This window comes from Bombus impatiens, unplaced genomic scaffold, assembly GCF_000188095.3.
Source record: "Bombus impatiens unplaced genomic scaffold, BIMP_2.2 scf_2222, whole genome shotgun sequence".
Taxonomy (NCBI): Eukaryota; Metazoa; Arthropoda; class Insecta; order Hymenoptera; family Apidae; genus Bombus; species Bombus impatiens.
The window spans coordinates 2,196,632-2,216,098 of record NT_178641.1 but is presented as its reverse complement, the minus strand read 5'-3'; the positions used below and the strand labels follow the sequence as shown (position 1 = coordinate 2,216,098).

At 45.0% G+C, this 19,467-nt stretch overlaps 1 protein-coding gene across 1 annotated transcript in view; it reads left to right on the top strand.

The window, feature by feature from the left end:
• The window catches only part of LOC100746475, an 89,416-nt gene extending 71,470 nt beyond the window's left edge, over positions 1–17,946 (top strand). Inside the window, exons 5-8 of the mRNA XM_003494368.4 lie at positions 5,456–5,644; positions 12,580–12,769; positions 13,146–13,438; positions 13,503–17,946. Coding sequence (XP_003494416.1) covers positions 5,456–5,644; positions 12,580–12,769; positions 13,146–13,438; positions 13,503–14,054 — 1,224 coding nt within the window. The 3' untranslated portion in view covers positions 14,055–17,946. The remainder of the gene's footprint in view (positions 1–5,455; positions 5,645–12,579; positions 12,770–13,145; positions 13,439–13,502) is intronic.
• The last annotated feature ends 1,521 nt before the right edge of the window (positions 17,947–19,467 follow it).

The window sequence follows — 19,467 nt, the reverse complement described above, 5'->3', positions numbered from 1 at the left end:
GAGAGCACAGCGTCGACTAGTTTGTCGGTCGAGCCGTTTAGCATCCATGTAAAAAAGATTCCCGATGATGCCCGGACATCGTTACTAAGCCGTCGCTACGCCGGTGTGAGCGATCTAACAGAAAAGGAACGGGAGAAACGCACCGTAGGAGCAATGCCCCTTGGGTCAGGGTCAGTACCCTTTGGCACAAGCCACTCGAACCGCAGCCACGCACGTTCACGCACACGCGCTTCAAACTCGCGCCTGCACACGCACACGCACACCTGTGTAGTGCTGCCTTTCGGTACCGATAACTAAATCCATCCTAACAGACGAACTCGTCGACACGCGATTTCTGTGGAAATTCGCCGATTTCGTTCGCCAACAAGTCCTTTTCAACGTATGCGACCAATTCAATGCAACGCATTAAACGCAGCGAATTCAATGCAACCAATTCACTGTCTCTTTTTTCCAGGACTAACGTTCGTCCGTTTACGTTCGGAACGTTCCACTTATGTTAGACGGTTAACCGGCCGATCACCGAAACGGTCTTGTTATGCAAAGAAGTGCGCCTAGGTTTCGTTTCTCATTCGGCCAGCTGTAGAGGCGGCCGACGCGATCTGAAATTGTAATCGTAACGTGTCGTCGTGCTGTTCTGGATTACCGTTTCCTACGGTCGGTCCCTTTGACCGGTGATATCGCGATTCAAAGCCTGCTAGACGAGCCACGCGTTCGCTTGAATGAAACAACCTTGGCCAACCACTCTAGGAATTTATGTCTGTGTCTACGTCTAGCCTGTGTCTAGCCAAGCCGAGCGTGACTAGGAACTATCGTCTTTTCTATCGTTCTTCTCGAGGTCGTTGTCTGGAACTCGTAGACGCGCGTGAAAGTATTCGAGGTTTGTGTACGTCGTGAACCATGTAACGTACGTCGTGTACGAGCGTGAATCGAGATTTTTTTATCCCCGCATTAGATAACGTGGACGTAACATCGAAAGACGAACCAACGCGCGAACGACGCTGGATAACGAGTCGAACCGTAGGAAAATATGCGAATCGTTTTATAGGCTATCTATCTATTTATCATTTTTAATTTGATAACAGTTCGGTTTACGCTCTGAATTAATTATCGTCGGATCGACAATTACTGCAATTCGATGCAACTCGACATCTATTATATAATTACGATTTAAATCTAATTCCGGTATCGCTGAACAAGCCCTGTGTATCCTCGCTTGGCGTAACGCTGTCCGAATCGATAATCGTTTGATCGCAATTAAATCGGAGACGAAGGAGTTGGCAGCGAAATTTTATACGGTGTTACGTAAATCCGCCTGATTATCGATCCGACCGCGATGAACGAAATCCGTTTCTTTAGTTTTCAAACGTTGTGTAACGAGCTAACGATCCCTCGTATCTTTTACCAGCAATTGTATTATTCTTATTATTCATTTAATAACGCACGAGATCGAAACTTTTTAATATACAAAGTATTACGATTAGACGTAGCTCGAACTATTGCAAACGCAAGAGGGCACGCTGCCGTGTCACTCTTCGGCTCTGTGAACTTTCAATAGCGAAGTATAGCTACGAATGATCGGCAAACGGAACGAGCAGGCGACAGTAAAAGAAGAATAAAATGGAAAGTATTCGTCTAAGATAAGAGTGTCCGGATGCTGGTGAAATTACGATACTCGTATCATTTCATTATTCTGCACCCTAAAGGGATATCCATCCCATTAATCGGGTAAACGAATAAAGCTGGTATCTCGTCCGCATACCGGGGATTTCAGGTTGATAACTATCCGATAGCAATTAAAACGAAAAGCTAAGATCGGCTGCGAACTAACAGCTCTGTCGGAATGAAACGTGTAATCAGGTTTAATCACATTAATCCACGAGCCCCGGTACGCGGTGGCAATTAAGATGATACGTACCCGGTTCGAAGCGGTTCCCTTCTCTCGTCGAGTTCCCCGAAGTCGATTCGCCAGCAGCGGAGCTTGCGACTCCCGCGAATAAGGGCCGGGTAATGGTCAAAAATCGATACGCGTGTCGATAAAATTGTAGCGAAAATTTCCGGTAAATTACTGGTTGTCGGGCTACTTTCTTACAAGAGGAGTTTCTTCGTAATCACCGCTGCGTATCCGGCTCATAGGCGCTAACTTTCTTACGCTAACTGCGTGGACGTCGACCAGACAGATGGCCCGATTCTCCATCGAGGCAATTAGGGAGGTAGCGGTTGCTTGTAACGAGGAATCTTCCCCACTCTTGGTGCTTTCGATCTTTACAAAATCGCGTTGATTCTCTACGGAGGCCGACGGCAGATCGTGATCTACCTCCTCCTTCTCGCGATCCTCTTTGCCCTCGTTCCGATAGCTACGCGACACCGCTTCGAGAGTGTGTCGAGCTTTCCAACCTCGAGCACCGTGTTATCTTCCGACGCACCTTTCGAATACCAAGACTCATCTTGAAGTGTAGTACACTCGATCTACCAATTATTTAAATGAAAAGACCACTTTCGTGGATACTGGGTTATACTCTCTGGAACGTTGTCTCGTCCCGAATTCGAGAATTCGCCCGATCGATGAACGTTGTTCCTTGCGATGTTCCACGAACTATATCGGTATGTATTCCGAGCGAGACTTGTGTAAAGAACGATAGAGGAACGAGATAAGAATTTCCAGGCAAACGTACCTACACGCCGTGTTCCCATGACGCGACGCGATTTCTATGAATATTTCCGGAAGAGCCGAGTCGATGCTCTAGAAATTGACAATTCTCACGGTTGGCTACTTTTGAAGGTGGAATAATGGTAATTTGGAATAATGGTAATGGAATAATGGTATCGGACAGTTTTTATCTTCCGATTATAAATCTCCTTTGCAATTAGGTTATACCAAGCACATCTTAGACATCGGCACGATACCGACATCGGGGAAGTCTACAAAAATGTTTACGTTCGTTTCCTGTGGTCTTCGATCACGTTTATCATTTGATTAATCAATAACGTCTTAAAGCACCAAGTACTTGCGTACACGATATCGATGGCGAAAGGGCCAATTAGTTGACCATCCTCCTCAATTAGTTGCAATCCTCTTCCAATCTCTTCTTTTTCAGCTTTTTTCGTGTTTCTGTCGAGCACTCCTAACGACAGAAAGTATTTCTGTTTCGTTGGAACCAAAATGGTAATTCGTTTAGAAGAGAGATACCAAGCAGACGAGATATCTGCTTGACAGATTCGGTCTCCTTAAGCGTCGTAATCGGAATAAAGGAGTAGTTAAGAGCGGACTGAGAGGCCGGAAATAATTTCCCTCTCGATGTCGTCCCTTTAACGAACCCTCGAACGTGCCCCGGCGTTCACCCTTTCTAAATCAGTGACGATCATCGAGAGGCGAACGAGGCAATGAACCAATCAGGCCTTCGATCGGGAGGGTTGAGAATGGGGTCGCACCCTGCTACGCCGCTTGGCAAGACTACCGTCCTGAAGACAAAGAACCGCTCGGGACTCGAGATGCATCGTATAGCGTATCCGCTTTTGGAAAACAGGATGTTTCGATCGAAATATTTCTTGGAAAATTGTCAGAGGATGTGCACTTTGTGGGAAATCAATCGTGAGACTGTCCGCATAAAAGAAACACGTACAGTTCCGCGCGAAAGTATTCGTCGAATTCTTTTGGGAATATATCGTACGTATTATAGGGAACATTTCAAATTTTACCCACATAATCACGATAATCGTGTCACATAACAATGCGATACAGTTTATGTGAGATACGCACATAAAACGATAAGCGATCAAATACTTCCTTGAGCGACTATACATCTCCTGTGTCGAGCTTAAGTATAATATTAAATTTTTATCGATGCGCCGGCTGCGCAGTTTCCTCGCATTTTCTATGCGTGGTCGCAACCCGCGGGAATATCACGGTAGATAAAACGCTCTCGATGCCTCTAACCGGACGAAACGTCGTCATGGAAGTCTATGGGAAAACGAAGACGACAAAAGATTGTTCGTAAAGGGAATATGAGTGATTGCGTTACATCGGTTAGAATGTCGCGAAGATGAGAAAAATCTGCTGACAGTAGACGTTTCTTGCAACGTTGCAAAGACGAGAAAAGAAGAGAATTTTCACTTGTAAAACGACACTCCTCCAATAGTATTTGCCCTTTACGGAAAGATTATTCGCGATAAGCGCTCCTCGTTAAGCTCGATCCGTCGATAACGCGATCGACAGTTCTGCAACGAAGCCGTTGAATGTTTCGCGTGCCTTCTGATATTTCATTCTCCGGTTATCTGTTCTTATCGGGCGTCGTACTTGTCGCGTCACCCAACGCCCATTACCGGCTATCCTCGGCGAACACCTCGCTAGAGTCGAATAGAAATAAAATCGTAAAAGAACAGACGTTGCTCGATGAATCTCCCTTTTCTCGATTTGTTAGGGAAGCGAGTGATGGATTTCTGCTTGGAGGGACGCCTAAGGAAACGAACGCGGGGTAACTGTGGCCCGGGTGTCCCGTTTCGCTGTCAATTTCCTTGACAGATAACTGCTCTTCCGTTATTCGGGATCAGTCCGGGAATTGTGGCTCGATGAAACCGGAGGCTGTGCGTATGCATCCATCAACTAGGGTGACGAACGTACATTCGTGTCTAGAAGCCGATAGAATGTCGCAGATGTTGACCCACTTTTACATTTCCAGCTGCGGAAAAATTCTCCAGCGTGGAAAGAAGCGACGCGATGGCGAAAATCGAAGTCTCGCGGTTTCAAAGTAGGATTAACGCCTCGAGCAACGGGTTGCTTAGCCGAGCAAAGCTCGTAAATCCAGCGTAGATTCGGTGAATTAGCTAACCGCGCAGCGTCAAGCTCGCGCCGCTGTAAATTCTCAGATTAAAAACTTTTAATCGGACTCTGACTGAAGCACGGTCCGTAAACCTTGCTACTTTGCAACCGTACTCCCACGCGATTACGTGTTCGTAGAAAACACCAACTCGATCGACCGGTTTTGTTGCTTTATATGATTTAACGACAGATGTACGAAGAACAGATCCTAAAAGAATCGATTTTTGACTTGATATATGCATAACGATAGGTACGTATATAGTAGAATTTTTATCTCGTCGATGATACAACCGTGACAGTTACATTTTTTGACAGTATGGTCGTACTTCTCTCATTTACTATCATACTAGTAGTAACGTTACGTGAATTTACTGACAAAATTGCATTTATTCGAACGAAATTAACGTCCGAATAATTGAACTTTCGCTGGTGAGTTCACTTGTCCGAACGTAAGCACCTATTACGTGAACGAAAAACAATAGACAGTGGAAGGTAGGACGGGGGAAATTGACGCTCCCCTACTGTATGAAATCCAATTATATAAACTGTTTGTCCGGTGACAAGTTCAGATAAATGGAGTTCCACCGCACAGAGACTACGGGCAGCAGATATCTCAGCTTCTTTTTCTTTTGGTTTCAGCTGGTGAACGGCCTCGACAGACCCAGGTACATTTGCGAGACCGAGGTCATGGAGGAAGTAAACGTGGCCAGCGCCACTCCGGTGGAGTACACTCCTCCGGGGAATCATACCAATAAAAACGCCAACGGGAACATCATCACTCTCACCCTCAAGAATAATCATCTCATCGTGGAGACGGAGGAGCGAGCAGTGAGTATATTAGAGATCATCAACGACAGAATTGCAAATATTATGTCAGAGTGTTGCGTGTTGTCGTATTTCGGAGAATACTGATCGATTCGCGGCATTCTGTCGACGTTAATGTTGCATCGATCCAAATTATTTCGCGGTTGAAGTACAGGGGCAGGAGGGATTCCATTTTGTTGACGGATAAAGGATTTCTTCCGCTGATCCAATTACACGCAATTCATTGATAATTGGAAGGTTGCATCATTAGCGATCCGCACGGCAGAATAGACAAAACCAATTGCAAGGTGCATTTGATGGTCCGTGTAATAATGGAAATGTATGTTAATCCTGGTGGAAGGTGAAGCTGATCGAAACTAGGGACAAAAGGCCTGTTAATTAATTTTCCAAGAGAAACAAAATACGGTAAGATTTCGATTTTCCGAACAATATCGCGTGGCAAAAGAATATGAATATGTATTTTAAATATACCCCAGGTTTTTTACTGATTATTAATTAAATATCCTGTAATTTTTGTGTAGATTTTAACTAATAACGACAGTCGAGTCTCGTTACGGTGGTAATGAAATTTTAAAATATGTATCGTATTACATTTTTGTGAACCTGTACATGTAACAATATGCAACACGTTCTTATATTTCATGCAGTTACAGTTTCATACGAAAGATGACAACGTTTCGTTTGATTACTCGAGTCTTTTAAAATTAATTGATTCGGGCAAATCGAGGTCATAGTATTAATTTGTAAAAATCGATGAACGATGGTTTGTTCAAGGAGCTACGTAAGCTTTCGCAACAAACGGGTAGTCGGTGTCTGAAATGGTTCTCCGGAGAATCTAACGAACATCGATTGATCCCTTTACAGCTGGCTGTTCCAGAACTCGGTCGATCTTCGAAGATACGAGGGAACAAAGGTTTTCGATTCGTCTGCTGGTAACGTGTAAAGTCTTTGGAACCGAGTAATCGGCATCCCATGTACAATAAAGGCGCAACAGGTGCGGAAAGGTGGACAAATTGACAAATTGACATGTCGGCCGGAGAAAACCAGCCGATAGCTCGTTGCCTTAAACTAATTGACCCGATCGTCTAGTACGCGTGTGTTCGTTTCTATCAAGATTCGCGAATTCGTATCTTTTATCTCGTAATAAAAACATCGAGCGATCCGCGATTCGTGCGAATCGATCAGTGTACAGTACGTTGGTTTATCGCATTTTTCTGTGTCGTACCCACGCGACGTAAAGCGCTAACGGTTAACCGAATGCCGGATCAGTGCCATACAGGATTAATATTTCTCTTTGTTCGAGCGAGTCGGCCACGACATCGTGAAATCGATCCGCCAGCCGGAGATTCGCGCAGCTGGGTCAGCCGGTGGCTCCTCTTTGACAGGGATAACAGGCTCGCAATTATCGGGATTCGTACGGCCCTGTAAGGTCGAAGGTTACCAGGCAATTTCGCCTCCGCCTATCGTCCTACTTACCGGCTCAGACTTATCCGTGGAAACTCATCTTGCCAGGGATTCGCCAAATCCGCTGGGTCAGAGCTTCGACTATCTTTACTCCCCTTACCTGGATATCGGTGTAATTTCATCGAAACACCGTTTGCGAGATACAAGTAATCCCAGCAGGATATTTACAGGATGACCAGTTGCGAATCAGTTTCCTTTTGAAAGTATTTCATCTCGTGGATCGAATCGATCGAAATGAATGGGAGAAGTGTCGTCGGTGTCTACGTCGATGGACAAATTTTTTCCGAGGTTCAGTTCTGTCCTTTCTTCTCCATTCCCTGTCCCTACGTCTTTAGGTCGTAACTCTCTTTCTTTCGTGCCAGACGGCACAACTACACGAGCGAAGTGCGCGCGACCTAAGCCGTCGAAAGCGATCGAACAACGAAAGGGCGTGGATCCGAATCTGTGGATCTCATGATCGAATCCCTAAATCCCTGATAAGTCTTTTCGTAACATGCACACGGACGGCAAGTCCGTTAATCGACAGATAAACGAAATTAACTCGCCGAGACTGAGGACATGTAGCTACACGAGAGCCGAATGTTCGTGCTTCCGCGACGATAAAAAGATACGATCGAACGGTATCGGCGAAAAGAATGGGAAGATTATCACTGCGGATACTTCAAGGGTATTATCGACGATAAACCGGTGAAACGTTTCGTTTTCACTTGGCGAATGCAAGGGTCAGAAATCTGATCCGCTGGCAAACAAGTTAGAAGGAAAGACTTTTTGGGGTTGGCTTGTGACGTCTATTGTCAGACTAAGGCAGTAAGAATCGATACGTTGCCAACAATATCAGCTTTACGTTCGACAAAGCAGCAGCTACTTTGAGAAAAAACACCGGATAGACAAAACAAACGAACAAACAGACAGAGCCGTTGTGCTGTTGGTTATTTCAGCCACGACAAGCGCCTTAGCGCACTTCCTCTTTAAAGGAATGTAAAAACCATGCGATGCGTTTGTTCGTGGATCGGGACAAATAGAAGGGGGACAGGAAACGAAAAAGGGTTCAAGGGGTGGATGCTCGGGATACTTGGACGTAATACTTGGCCTGGCGCCAAGTCGCGGTGTTCACCCTCGGTCGCGTGGAATACCCTCAGAATTCGAGAAATACTCACACTATCGAGGCTACGAGTGCCGTGTCTTTGGAATGAAGCGCGTTTTCGAAGGCCATCCAGTTCGTTGCCTTCTTTCACATTATATCGGATGTCACCACGCCGAATAGAGCGTCGAGATTGACTTTTTAAAATATCACGTATTTTATTGCCTCGAAAATATTATTGAAATATTTTATTCTATTTATTTCTCACAGGTAGAAACCGTAGTATAAGAGGGGAAGAAGGAGCACAAATAAATTCTATTACAACACGCAAACTAACGATGAATTATTAATTAAAAGCAACGTTTAATATCTTGTCGTGAATCGCGTATTAATTTCTAATTAAAATATATTTCTCGTGGAGCAAATAAACAGGTTCTCCGTTACCTCTAACGACAGTGTATATCAAGAAATATGACGTCAACGATCTTTCGTGGAGTACAAAAATATATAGATACTGCACAGTAGATTTACCAACGAACTCGTCTTCTTTAAATTTTTCTTTTTGATCTGGGTCAATCTATTCGTAGAGTTGCGAGCAGTTTCCGCGTAAAAAGGAAACTCTTCGTTTTCTCGAGCCATCTAAGAACTAAATGCATCCTTAAAGAGGTGCACCGTGACCTGGCTTGCATCGTCGCCGAAGATATTTGAACTTTATTCGACAAATTAACTGTCGCGTACGTACGTTAGCGTATACCTCGTTGAATCGTCCCGTTGTATTACCATCACGAGTCTACAGAGTTTCCACGGAGATGCAATTGCATCTAAAGTTTAGACGTATTCGAGACTCCTGATACGGTTATTGGACACCGGAATGTCTCCATTTGCTTTGCCATTACCATTTGCCCTGTTCATTATGCTCGAAATGTTATTCAATTTCTTTCGTTAAACTCGATCGAAACTTTGCAATTAACACCGCGTCCCGCGATTGTTCCCGGTAACGTTCCTATCGCGCTTTCGTTTAATTCGTCGATTTTTAATTACTTCCCCTGACGAGAAAAATAATTAGTTTCAATTAACGCCGCTCGCGTTGATCTCGCTCGAGAGATATAAAAAAATTTGGGTTATAAAAGGTTATTAACTAGCAGCCGATGTATAAATAGCAGGTAGAAGGGACACGAACTACGCGTCATCCGTTTAGTAGAGCATCCGGGATCAGTAACGCGTGATCGGTAATCTCGCACCCTATTATGCATCGATTAATTTATTACGTGGAAGATTAAATTCTCGGCGAAGCGTTCCCCTTGTGATCTCAATACATATTTATACGTGCAACATCGTAATGAAATAATATCGTCGATGATATACTTCCACTAGTCTGACGCCTTTAGTTTCCTCGCTAAAAACATATTCGTCGCTGGATTTCCATTTCAATTTGCAACTGCGTGTTCTCCGTTCTCTTTCCGGATAAACAAGAAGTTTGCGTGATCGCTGGATGGATCGTAAAATACGATCTTTAATAATCGTGGCAAAGCGAAACCAGAGTTGTACTAGGTCGGGAACTTACGGTGACAGAGCGTAAGTTACCCTCGAGTCCCCGGCAGTGTTCGCGAGTTACTCGGAAGCGGAAGCGTGCAAATCCCTGAATTATGGCTGTTTCTAGCCACTTCGCTTTTCGAAAACGGCCCTAGCTGCTCGGAGTTCCACCTTTCTACCTGAGATTTCGAGAGATCCTTTTAAAGTGGAACGAATGGCGACGTCGTCCCATTTTCCTTTTCACGTGGCACGCCCCTCCTTGTTCTCAAACACGTCCCTCCTATACAAGGTGTGCCACTAAATGCGGTGCAATCAGCAGCAAGATTCTACGGAAAAGAACAAATCGAGAGCACGAAATATATTTGTTTCGTGCTTTCTTCTCGATCAAATCGAATTTGGAAATTTGTTCGTGTAAACTTGACCGATTACTGACTGCGTACAAGGAAATAATCAATAAAAAGTTATTCTACGCAAGGAAATGATCGAAAAACGTAGAATAAAATGTCCTCGTTTCGTATGAATGCTCTATATAAACGAAACCACGAACAAGATTTATGTAGCAACCGATAATAAAGAACATGTTCGCGGTAAACGTTCTGTAATTTTTATACAGCGCGTATATCGTCAGATCGCTTGGAAGTTGACTGATATCATCGTGACGATCGACGTTTCATTGTAGCACTAATGAAATTTCACAATATTTCGTATGAAAGTTCCTTATGGTAAGCATTGAGAACATTTCGCAGGCCACTGTACATGTCTTCCTAATTCCTCCCTCGACGGATCCTTAGGATTCCAGTACTTACTGTCACGCGTCATCGGGAAACCTACGTGGTGTCTCTGGTGGACGATTCGTTGGTCGATCCGTCGCGTAGGATCTGAGCTGACGGAGTCGATTTCTGAAGCGAGTCACCACTTTGCCGAGGGCTGGTGAAAAAGTACGTGATTCGGGACTCGGTTATACGATGCCTCTGGGAGCAAGTTTCGTCGAGGAATCGAGAAATAGAAGCCACTTTGCGTCTCCTCTTACCCTTGCGCGTCTCTTTGTCCTCTTCAAAGAGGTAGGACAAAGGTGTTATCGGTACGACCGATTCCTTCCTTTTGCTGAAACTCTCGGAAGTTTCTCGATGAACGCCCGCGAGGCAAATGCGACGTGGTACGTGGCTAAAAGGCTCGCCGCTTTGGTTCGATGGAACCGCCCCCTTCATCTTTTAAATTAACCACCTCGAGATGACGGGTAACCGTAACTTCCTGATAGGGGACGTATCTGCCAGATTCCGGTTACTTTATAAGCCACGGAGCAGAATCTGGGTCAAACTTTGACATGCTTTACACACTTTTGGTTAATTAGAATTTATCACGCGTCGAAGTAATTCGTTGCCTAGGGATTCGGTAATTGGATCGCTCGGGTGAAACTTTAGACAGCGTAACCGCGAAATCAAAGGCGTCACGCGTCTCCAAATGGCAGCCCTGTTCTCAACGACACGAACCTACATAGGAAGCTTATCGATCGCGGACCATCGTCGATGGAATGGCTAAGGTTGTTGCGTGGATAGAACATTGTTCTCTTGGAATAGCTCGTAGGAATAAAACGATACGTTGCTCCTGTAACAATTTATGTATCGTAAAAGCAAAATCATATCAACGATAGCGTACTTTTTCGGTTACGAGACTTGGATAGTCGAAGGCGTATCGGCTAGCGAGAAGAGAATGTACAGTTTTCGATGTCGAGTTCGAAGATGCGTTTCCTCTCTGGCATTGCCGACGATTCGGAAGGCGTGAGCGACGTGCCCCGCAGGGAAACGTTGCTTGCGACTCCCAGAGTCGTGAACGAAACACAGAGAAATGCGTCGGGATAGGAGAGACTGGAAACAATAGGGAGAACTAATTCTGCGGTCCGTCGACTCGAGTAACTCTGATCGCGGTTGCATTTATCCGCGGCCGACGGCCATGGTAGACTACGAGTAAACTAGAAACATCATCTAGGAAATTCATACGGTGGAAATTAATTTCCTAGTTCTGACGTGAATACGCTACGCTGCCTTTGTTGGATATCGGAATCATTCGTTTCGCTTGTCAACGGCGAGTTGCTTCACATTACTCAATTGTAATCAGAATCATAATTAATATCTCGTATATGTATATTCAAATCGTTGGAGTCAATTCTTTCGCACAAAATGTCGGATAATTTGGATTCTGATATTGATCTGAATTTCGCGACGTCGGCGTAACGGCTCTCTTGCTTTCGGAATTATCGCAATATTTTAAAGTCGCTTATATAGAAGAAAGGACTACGTTTGTCATAAATACTCGCGGATATATTTACGGCTATAAATGCGTCAGTATGCATGAAACGCGAGCGTCAGTGGCTCGTGAGAAATCCCTTTATAGAATATCATATCTAAACGCAGATCGAGAGAACCGTTCAACGTGTTCTTATTCTTGGCAGTTCGTTTCTTTGTCGTCTTGAATAGATAACCGAAGTAAAGCAGCTGATGATGCATCGAGCTCGTAATTGCGGGGTGCTTTGAGCCGCATAGCCTGATCATGTTGCGCCGTTGAAACGGCAGTAAAAGGTCGAGGTGAGATTGCGAAGCAGGCAAAACGAACCCCGCTAATGACACGATCATTCGTCAAACGATCTGGCCCCTTCCGCCCTTCCGTTTCACCCTACAAGCGAATTCAACGACCCTACCGTTGATTAATACTTCGCCACGTATTTATTCCTCGTTTCTTTCTTTTTTTACGAGACGGGGCAATAAACGTTTTCTTTTTGCTGGCGTAGAAGCCGTATACGCGCGGTTTGATGAAAAGAGCCGCGGGAAGAAGTTAACGAAGCTCGCTCGTCTCCGCGTTTTAGGTGACGGTGGAGGATAATAAAAATCGCAGGTACCAAGATAACGGCTGCTCGTTCGTTGTCGAGGTGCAACCCAGCTATCAGAACGAGGAAACCGAGACTAACAAAGGATCCACCGATGACATGACCGCCAGCGTTACCGATCAGCAGGCTCTGGTCCACAGAGAAGAAATTCCAGAAGATAAAGCGCCAGGTACGTTGCTTTCATAATACAACCATGTTATCGTACGCGATAAAGAAAGCTACAGTCGCTGCAAAAAGTATTCGCACACCATTGTATCTATCGTAAGTTATAACGGATGATGTTACAATTTATGACGTTTAAACGCTGATCGATTAAATCCAGATATATTAAATTTCGTATCATTTAGGTACGTACATTCGTACGACTACGAAAATTCAGTAGTATAAAGATAGAAAATATAGAATCGGATGGAAAAGCGTTTCGCCGCAGGACATTAGGATATGTGCAAATATATTTTGCAGCCACTGTAGACAAAGAATGTTTAAAAAAGAAGAAAATTTTGTAAAAAAAAATATTTAGTAAAAAGTACGCCTGTATGATGCAGGGTTCGAGAACGCAAGATTATTCGGTAGCACGAATACAGGATTGTCGCAGTCGGACCTCTCGATCTCTAGCCAGGGCTCGGTTAATCCCAGCTATCGTTATGGAAATCAAGTGGAATACGATGCGGGCCATCTGGGTTACCCGATGTACGGGGGTAGTTACGAGTCCGATACGTTATCTCGGAAACTCGAGGGAGGGTCGAAATGGGTGGAATTTGATAAGTCGCCGGACACCGAAAAGGCATTACTGAACGCGTCGAAAACGTCGAGTATGGAGAAGGATGCGGAGGAAAGCGTAAGTGACGATTTTAAGCGAGAAAAGGAAGATCGTGATGGAACATTGTGTTTCTTCCTTCCAGCCATCGATAACGGGAAAACAGAACAATCTGGACGTTTCCCAGGGTTCCGGAGGATCGATGGACCAGCAGGATTCAACGGATGCCAGTATTTCCACAGACACGGTTCGCTCGAATCCCAACCTCCAAGTGAATGGCGCCACCCCGAATAAACTGGAGATTATGGAGCAGAAAGCGCTGAGCAACGACTTTGGAAAATCAGAGATCAATAAACCCGTGATAACCGGAGCGTTGTTGAAAGACGACGTCCAAGAAGACACTTTTCAGGAACAGCAGCGGAAGCTGGGTAACGGCACCCTAACACCAGAGCACAAGGAAGGCAGGCCAAAGAATCAGAAGCCGGAAAGCTGCACCTTTGTGCCGAGTCATAAGCGCAGCGGAAGCATTCCACCGCGACTGATCGAGGAGACCCTGGAATTAGACCTGGAGCCGAAGAAGTCGTTGGACATTTACAGTCAGATCAAGACCAGCACTAAAAGCATACTCCCAGGATTAAGTCCGAAGTTTGAGCTTCTACAAAACGAAGTAAGTCCTATCGAAGAAAAAGAAAGTTAATGGAGATAATGGTGTGCCGCGCCTTTATCGTAAAACATCTCAAAGCATAACATCGAACCATCGAACGAGCATCGAGAGACGTCCATTGCCCATTCGAGGACCGTGGACAAAGTAAGCGGAGTCTCGCGTCGAACGTGACGCGTTAAAGTCGAAGCTCGTCCGCGTGATAACCATTTTCTACAAAAATTTCCACGTCTAGAGAAATTTTCTTCCGAGTATTCGCACAGAGCCAAATCAAAACAGCGGCTACGGGTGGTCGCGAATCTTATTTGGTATCAGAGAACAATGCTTCCACCCTCGTCGAGAACGATTTTTATTTAACGAAAAGTCCAACAGAAAGTCATTGTAGATATCTCATCAACGCCAAAACTCACCGACGCCTCATCGGGGACGTTCCAGGAGATTTTAGACGAGGCTTTCAGAAAAGTATCACGGTATCAATGAGACAGCCGAGCCATCAGGTAGCCATCCCAGCTCGCTGTAGCAGTGCCGCTCGAAGAACTCATACCGCAGCAAAAAGAGGATCGGCCAGAGACAGAGCGATAAAAAGATGTCGCGTCTGGGTTTGCCTACGATAAAATCATCGGGGGAGAAAATCGCGGCGACGGATCGATGAGGATTGGAGCACAGTGGAAGTTGATAGAGTGACCAGGGCAAATTGGTCGTATCCAAGGGAAACTGTGCTTCATAGGTCGCTGCCGGCAGAGGCGCTTGGAATTGACAATATATCCTAATGACTCTCCAGTTTCCAGCCCTTAACTCATCGCTCTCCCACCGATCTTCCTCTCTCTCTCTCTCTCTGTCTCTCTCTCGTTCTTGTCCGTGTCCTTCTTCAATTCTCCCCCTCTGTTCTCTCCGCGCGCTCCATAAACTCTGCCCGCCCGTTAAATTTACCAAAGCGAGGATCTACGAACCGCGGAGAACAATCGTCGACTAACGAACTCGACGCGCCGCTGCGGATTCCGCGTCCGTGGCTCTGTGTGCGCGCCAACCGCAACCGCATCGGGTAATAGAGCACCGCAGTTGTCCGCGACGCATACTGCAAACAGTCGTCCGCTCGCCGCATCGTCGAGAAACGCGTTACAGCTGGTGGAATTGTTTTTCTGAAAGGGTCCTTGTCTCGTATCGCGTGTATTCTTATCGCGAGACAAAAAGCGTGTCGTTTGGTTGAAAGAGATAATCACGTTCAGAGCATGGGAGGCTATAGAGTTGGATAGACAAACGAAAGGGGTGCGTTTCGATATTTAGAAACGTTGCTGGGTAATTGTCAAAGACGGAAAACCGTCCTGGGTGGCAGTGATTTGCTAAATACACGCCAGTTATGTCCCTCTTCCTGCGCCATCCGTCTGCCTGTCTGACCACGCACGGCTTTCTCCCCTGCAGAATCTCATCGCGCGGCTCGAAGCGTCGATAACCCAGTAAAGTTTTGAAAGCCTCCTCATCGACCCGATCGAGAGAATCTTCGAGTGAATTTCATGATATTCTAACGCGAGTACGTGTACTCGAGAAGAGAACCGTATCACAGAACGAATACATATGTCGAATTTTGTAAACCATTCTAAGAGTTATACCGCCAGATTCCGTTGGACTAAAACAATTTTACAAACGAACCAGATTTGTTAAGAATTTTCTATTGTCCGAGAACATACGTACGAAATAGAAGATAATTAAGCATCGTAAGTGGAACGCTATTAAGTGTCCAGATTGGTAGATGTTAAGGTTTCGAGCGTGGTCTTCGAGTTTCGATCAAGTATCGTGTCTAAGAATTCTCTATCGGCATTTTGTATCGTAGCTTTTTAAGTTCAGAGAAAAGTTAAAAAGGATTATCGAGATGCGTGTGATTTATGGCCTTAAGTTAGCGGATGAGGGTTCCTTTTTTTTAATATTCCAAATACATTCGATTATCCACGTAAAAGCGGGGTTGAAAGTTAGAATTCGAAGATGGCAGGATTAAATTCTTATAAAACGTCGATATTGAAATTTCTAGACATTGGTACGTTTCGAATCTCGGGGACGATGGTCGTTTTAGTAGATCTTGTACGCAAGATTTTACTTGGAAGTAATCAGAACCAGTAAACGCTCCTAAGTACACTGTATCGGTAAATCATACTTACGTTAAACACGAGGTTCGCGACTCGAGGAAGTCGAAAAGAGGCTTAAAGATTAACGTTACGTGGATTCTAGTGCCAAAATAGTTCCTTAAGGTTTCTCGAGGGCAACTCGATGAACGTATGCCAAACGACTATACTCGATGATCTTATTATTACCTGTACGTTTCGAGCAAATGCTGCGTTACCAATATTTCAGATTTTATACGCTTCCGTTACATAGTGCGAACGTTGTTGTTAATATGGTGCTATTGCGTATGGATCTATGCGACGAGGATGTAGCTTGCTGATTTTCTCTTTAGTCATTGCGCTCCTACGTCCTCGTTTCTTCGTTCGTCGCGCCTCATTGGCACTCGCGCGCCACTACATTTCCGGTGAGAATCGACGTCCCCCTAAACTGTACTTTGAAAGTGAGAATTTTCGTCATTTTCGGAGGATACTACTTAATTAACACTCGACCAATTGCAACACTCTTACGTTCATATAATCGATATAATCGTACAATTAACATCGATATAGTATTCGTACTTCTTTCAAATAAAAATTAAAAGTCACAGGTCCGGAATCCGTGAATGAATATCACTTTGAAAAATGACGAAACTCTGTTTCTAAGATGCATCTGCGCTTCTTACACTTGAAGCCATTATCGTGCCCGAGCCGATAAACGCGAATAACACGAAACATCCCCTCATCGAAAAGTATTCACCGGTCCACGTAAGATAATAGTGTGTAGCACATATTTAGCGATTAAGTACCATAACTTAAAGATTTAATCATACTCACACACGATCCCCGAACAGAATCGATTCGTTTCACGACTCATACGTACTCCTATGCCAGCCGAGTCTCTCTCGCTTTTACATCGCTAACGAAGTAAGTCTAGTTTTCTGGTTTAGTGAATCTCGTGTGGCTGTTACTAGATGGTATTAGAGGTCTAACTGTGGACAACTATAAATTTTATATAAGACCTGAATGTCTCGCGTATTTCTAGAAATATTCACACCGCAAGTAGCTGGTCGCATAGCGGTTGATCGACCGATTATTTAGGTCGCCCTCGCGCCGATTTCGACCGCTCTAAAAGCGTCCTCTGTGTGTGTGTGTCTGTGTGTGAAAGATGGGTCGCGTCAAAGGGAAAACTCGAATCTCCAAGGTATAGAAGGTATTGGACGCTTGAAAATCGACGCGAGGTCAAGTTTATAAGGAAAAATCCATTCTCCATTCTCCGTTCTTCGACGTAATGCTCTGATGTTCTATCGCATCGCGCATCATCATTTCGCAAGGATACTTTAGAGATAATTACTCGTAGAGACTCGTCAAGAAGTAATTATAAAGACTTAATTAACGATTAAGCGAGACGCGGATCTCCGAGATCCTGACACACAACCGTTCCATATGATCAATTAAAGTCGAATCGTAATAATTAAGCTGCGAATGATGACAGAGAGCAGTTAGCTAAAAAAAAAAAAAAAACAAAAAAAAAGGAAAAAAAACACTTGGGCTTGGATGATATTGAGCTTTCGATTCATGAATTTTCAGTCCTTTCTCGTTCGTATGAGTTTCCAGCACCGCTCCTATCTTCGTTTAATCCTCTGGCCCCTTCCTCGGGGGTGGATCGAAATAAAGTCCGAAAGGAACATTGTCCATCGTGCTGCATATTTGTACGCTGAAAACACATATGTAAGTCCTTTAGAACGAACGCGTGGACGGACATTCGTTTCCGCTAAAGTACCACATTGTATATGTCAATTTATTTTGCAAAATAAACCATTGGACACGAACCCTGAGTCATCGTGAGTTTGCGTGGCAAGTTGATTGATCGACCATTTCAGTTCAAGTATTTCCGTGCTTTATTTCAACAAATTTTGTTAAAGTGCATTTAATTTCACAGTTTCGTTCTATCGAAATACTACTTATTTCTCGAATTAATATTATGCACGATGTTTGTCCGCGATTAACCACAGAAGATAACACCGCGTCGGTAACGCGTAACCGATAAAAATCGATCGTAATGGGTGCGCATCCCCAAAGACAGTACGAACCATCGACCAACCTAGTAGCAGTTCTGCAGCCGAGGGTTGAACTGTTTTACTCGTTGCACCCGCGACGCTACGCGCCACCTATCGATGGAAAAGCTCGGGGGTTGAAAGCGAACGCCTCGACTGATAAAACGTTGCACGGGGGCGGAAGAGAGTTAAAGGAGGAGGATCGAAGCGCGAGGCTGGCGGCGCCAACGGTGAATCTGGCGAAACGTAAAATATCACTGAATTATACATGCGCGTTTTTAATTCGGTAATCAATAGTAAAAACCGCTAATATATCCCCACCATTTTTCCGCTATTTAGAATTCACCAATGCCCATCTGCCGACAACCCTTTCCGATCGCGTGTGGGAGGAGCCGCCAAATACTGGCTCTCTATTCTCGCGGTCGATCGGGGGATTTCGAAGGTACAATTTTTTTTTCCTTTAATGCGTCAAACGAGATAACGAGCAAAATGATGATTCGAAGCACGAAAGACCTGCGTATCGACGCGAGATATAATCGCTCGATAGAGGCGACAGAGACAAAAAGAAATTGCTAGTGAACGATACGCGAGTTTGCTCGTTAACAAAGGCGTAAGGAACAGCGGCATATGAAAATTTCAAACGACATCGATAATGGCCGTTTATTCGATAATTTTTCCAAGGCGAGGCCAATTACCTCGTGAAAGACACGAAGTGAGAGGTTCACCAGAGAGCAATAGGCAGAGGTACGCAGAAGGCATACGTGCGCGCGACCATAATTGCTGTTTATTAAAGACGATTGCAAAAACGAGGCAGGTGTTTGTAGCAGAGAGCGAGAGACAGGATGGTTGAACTGTGGAAAGTCTATAGCCGCAGCCGCGAGAGTTCTCCGGGTGGTTTTGTCGTAACCAGGGTCGGGACCTTCGCGCTAATTTCCATATCTTTTTGCAATATCATTCTCGCTAAGACGATTTCACGAGAGACACGTTTGCACGGTGGGAAGAACCAGCGGCTTCATTCGTTTATAGGGTACATACGATGGGCCGTAACGACCGAAGCGGGCGTATGCCGAAGGAAAAATCGGCCCACTTGCGAGCAACGATCTCGCCTGGCCAGCGGCCGACGAACTCGCGACGAACTTTCACACCGACGTCCCACCATCCGCGAGGTTGACGCAGGCCGCGAATGGAGCGAAACGGGACTGCCCACCGACGCACGGCACCGCGCTCTTGGCCAATTATTTTTACCCGTGAAATCGAATTATCGGGCGCGGCGATTAACGCGGATTTAATCGCACCACTCGT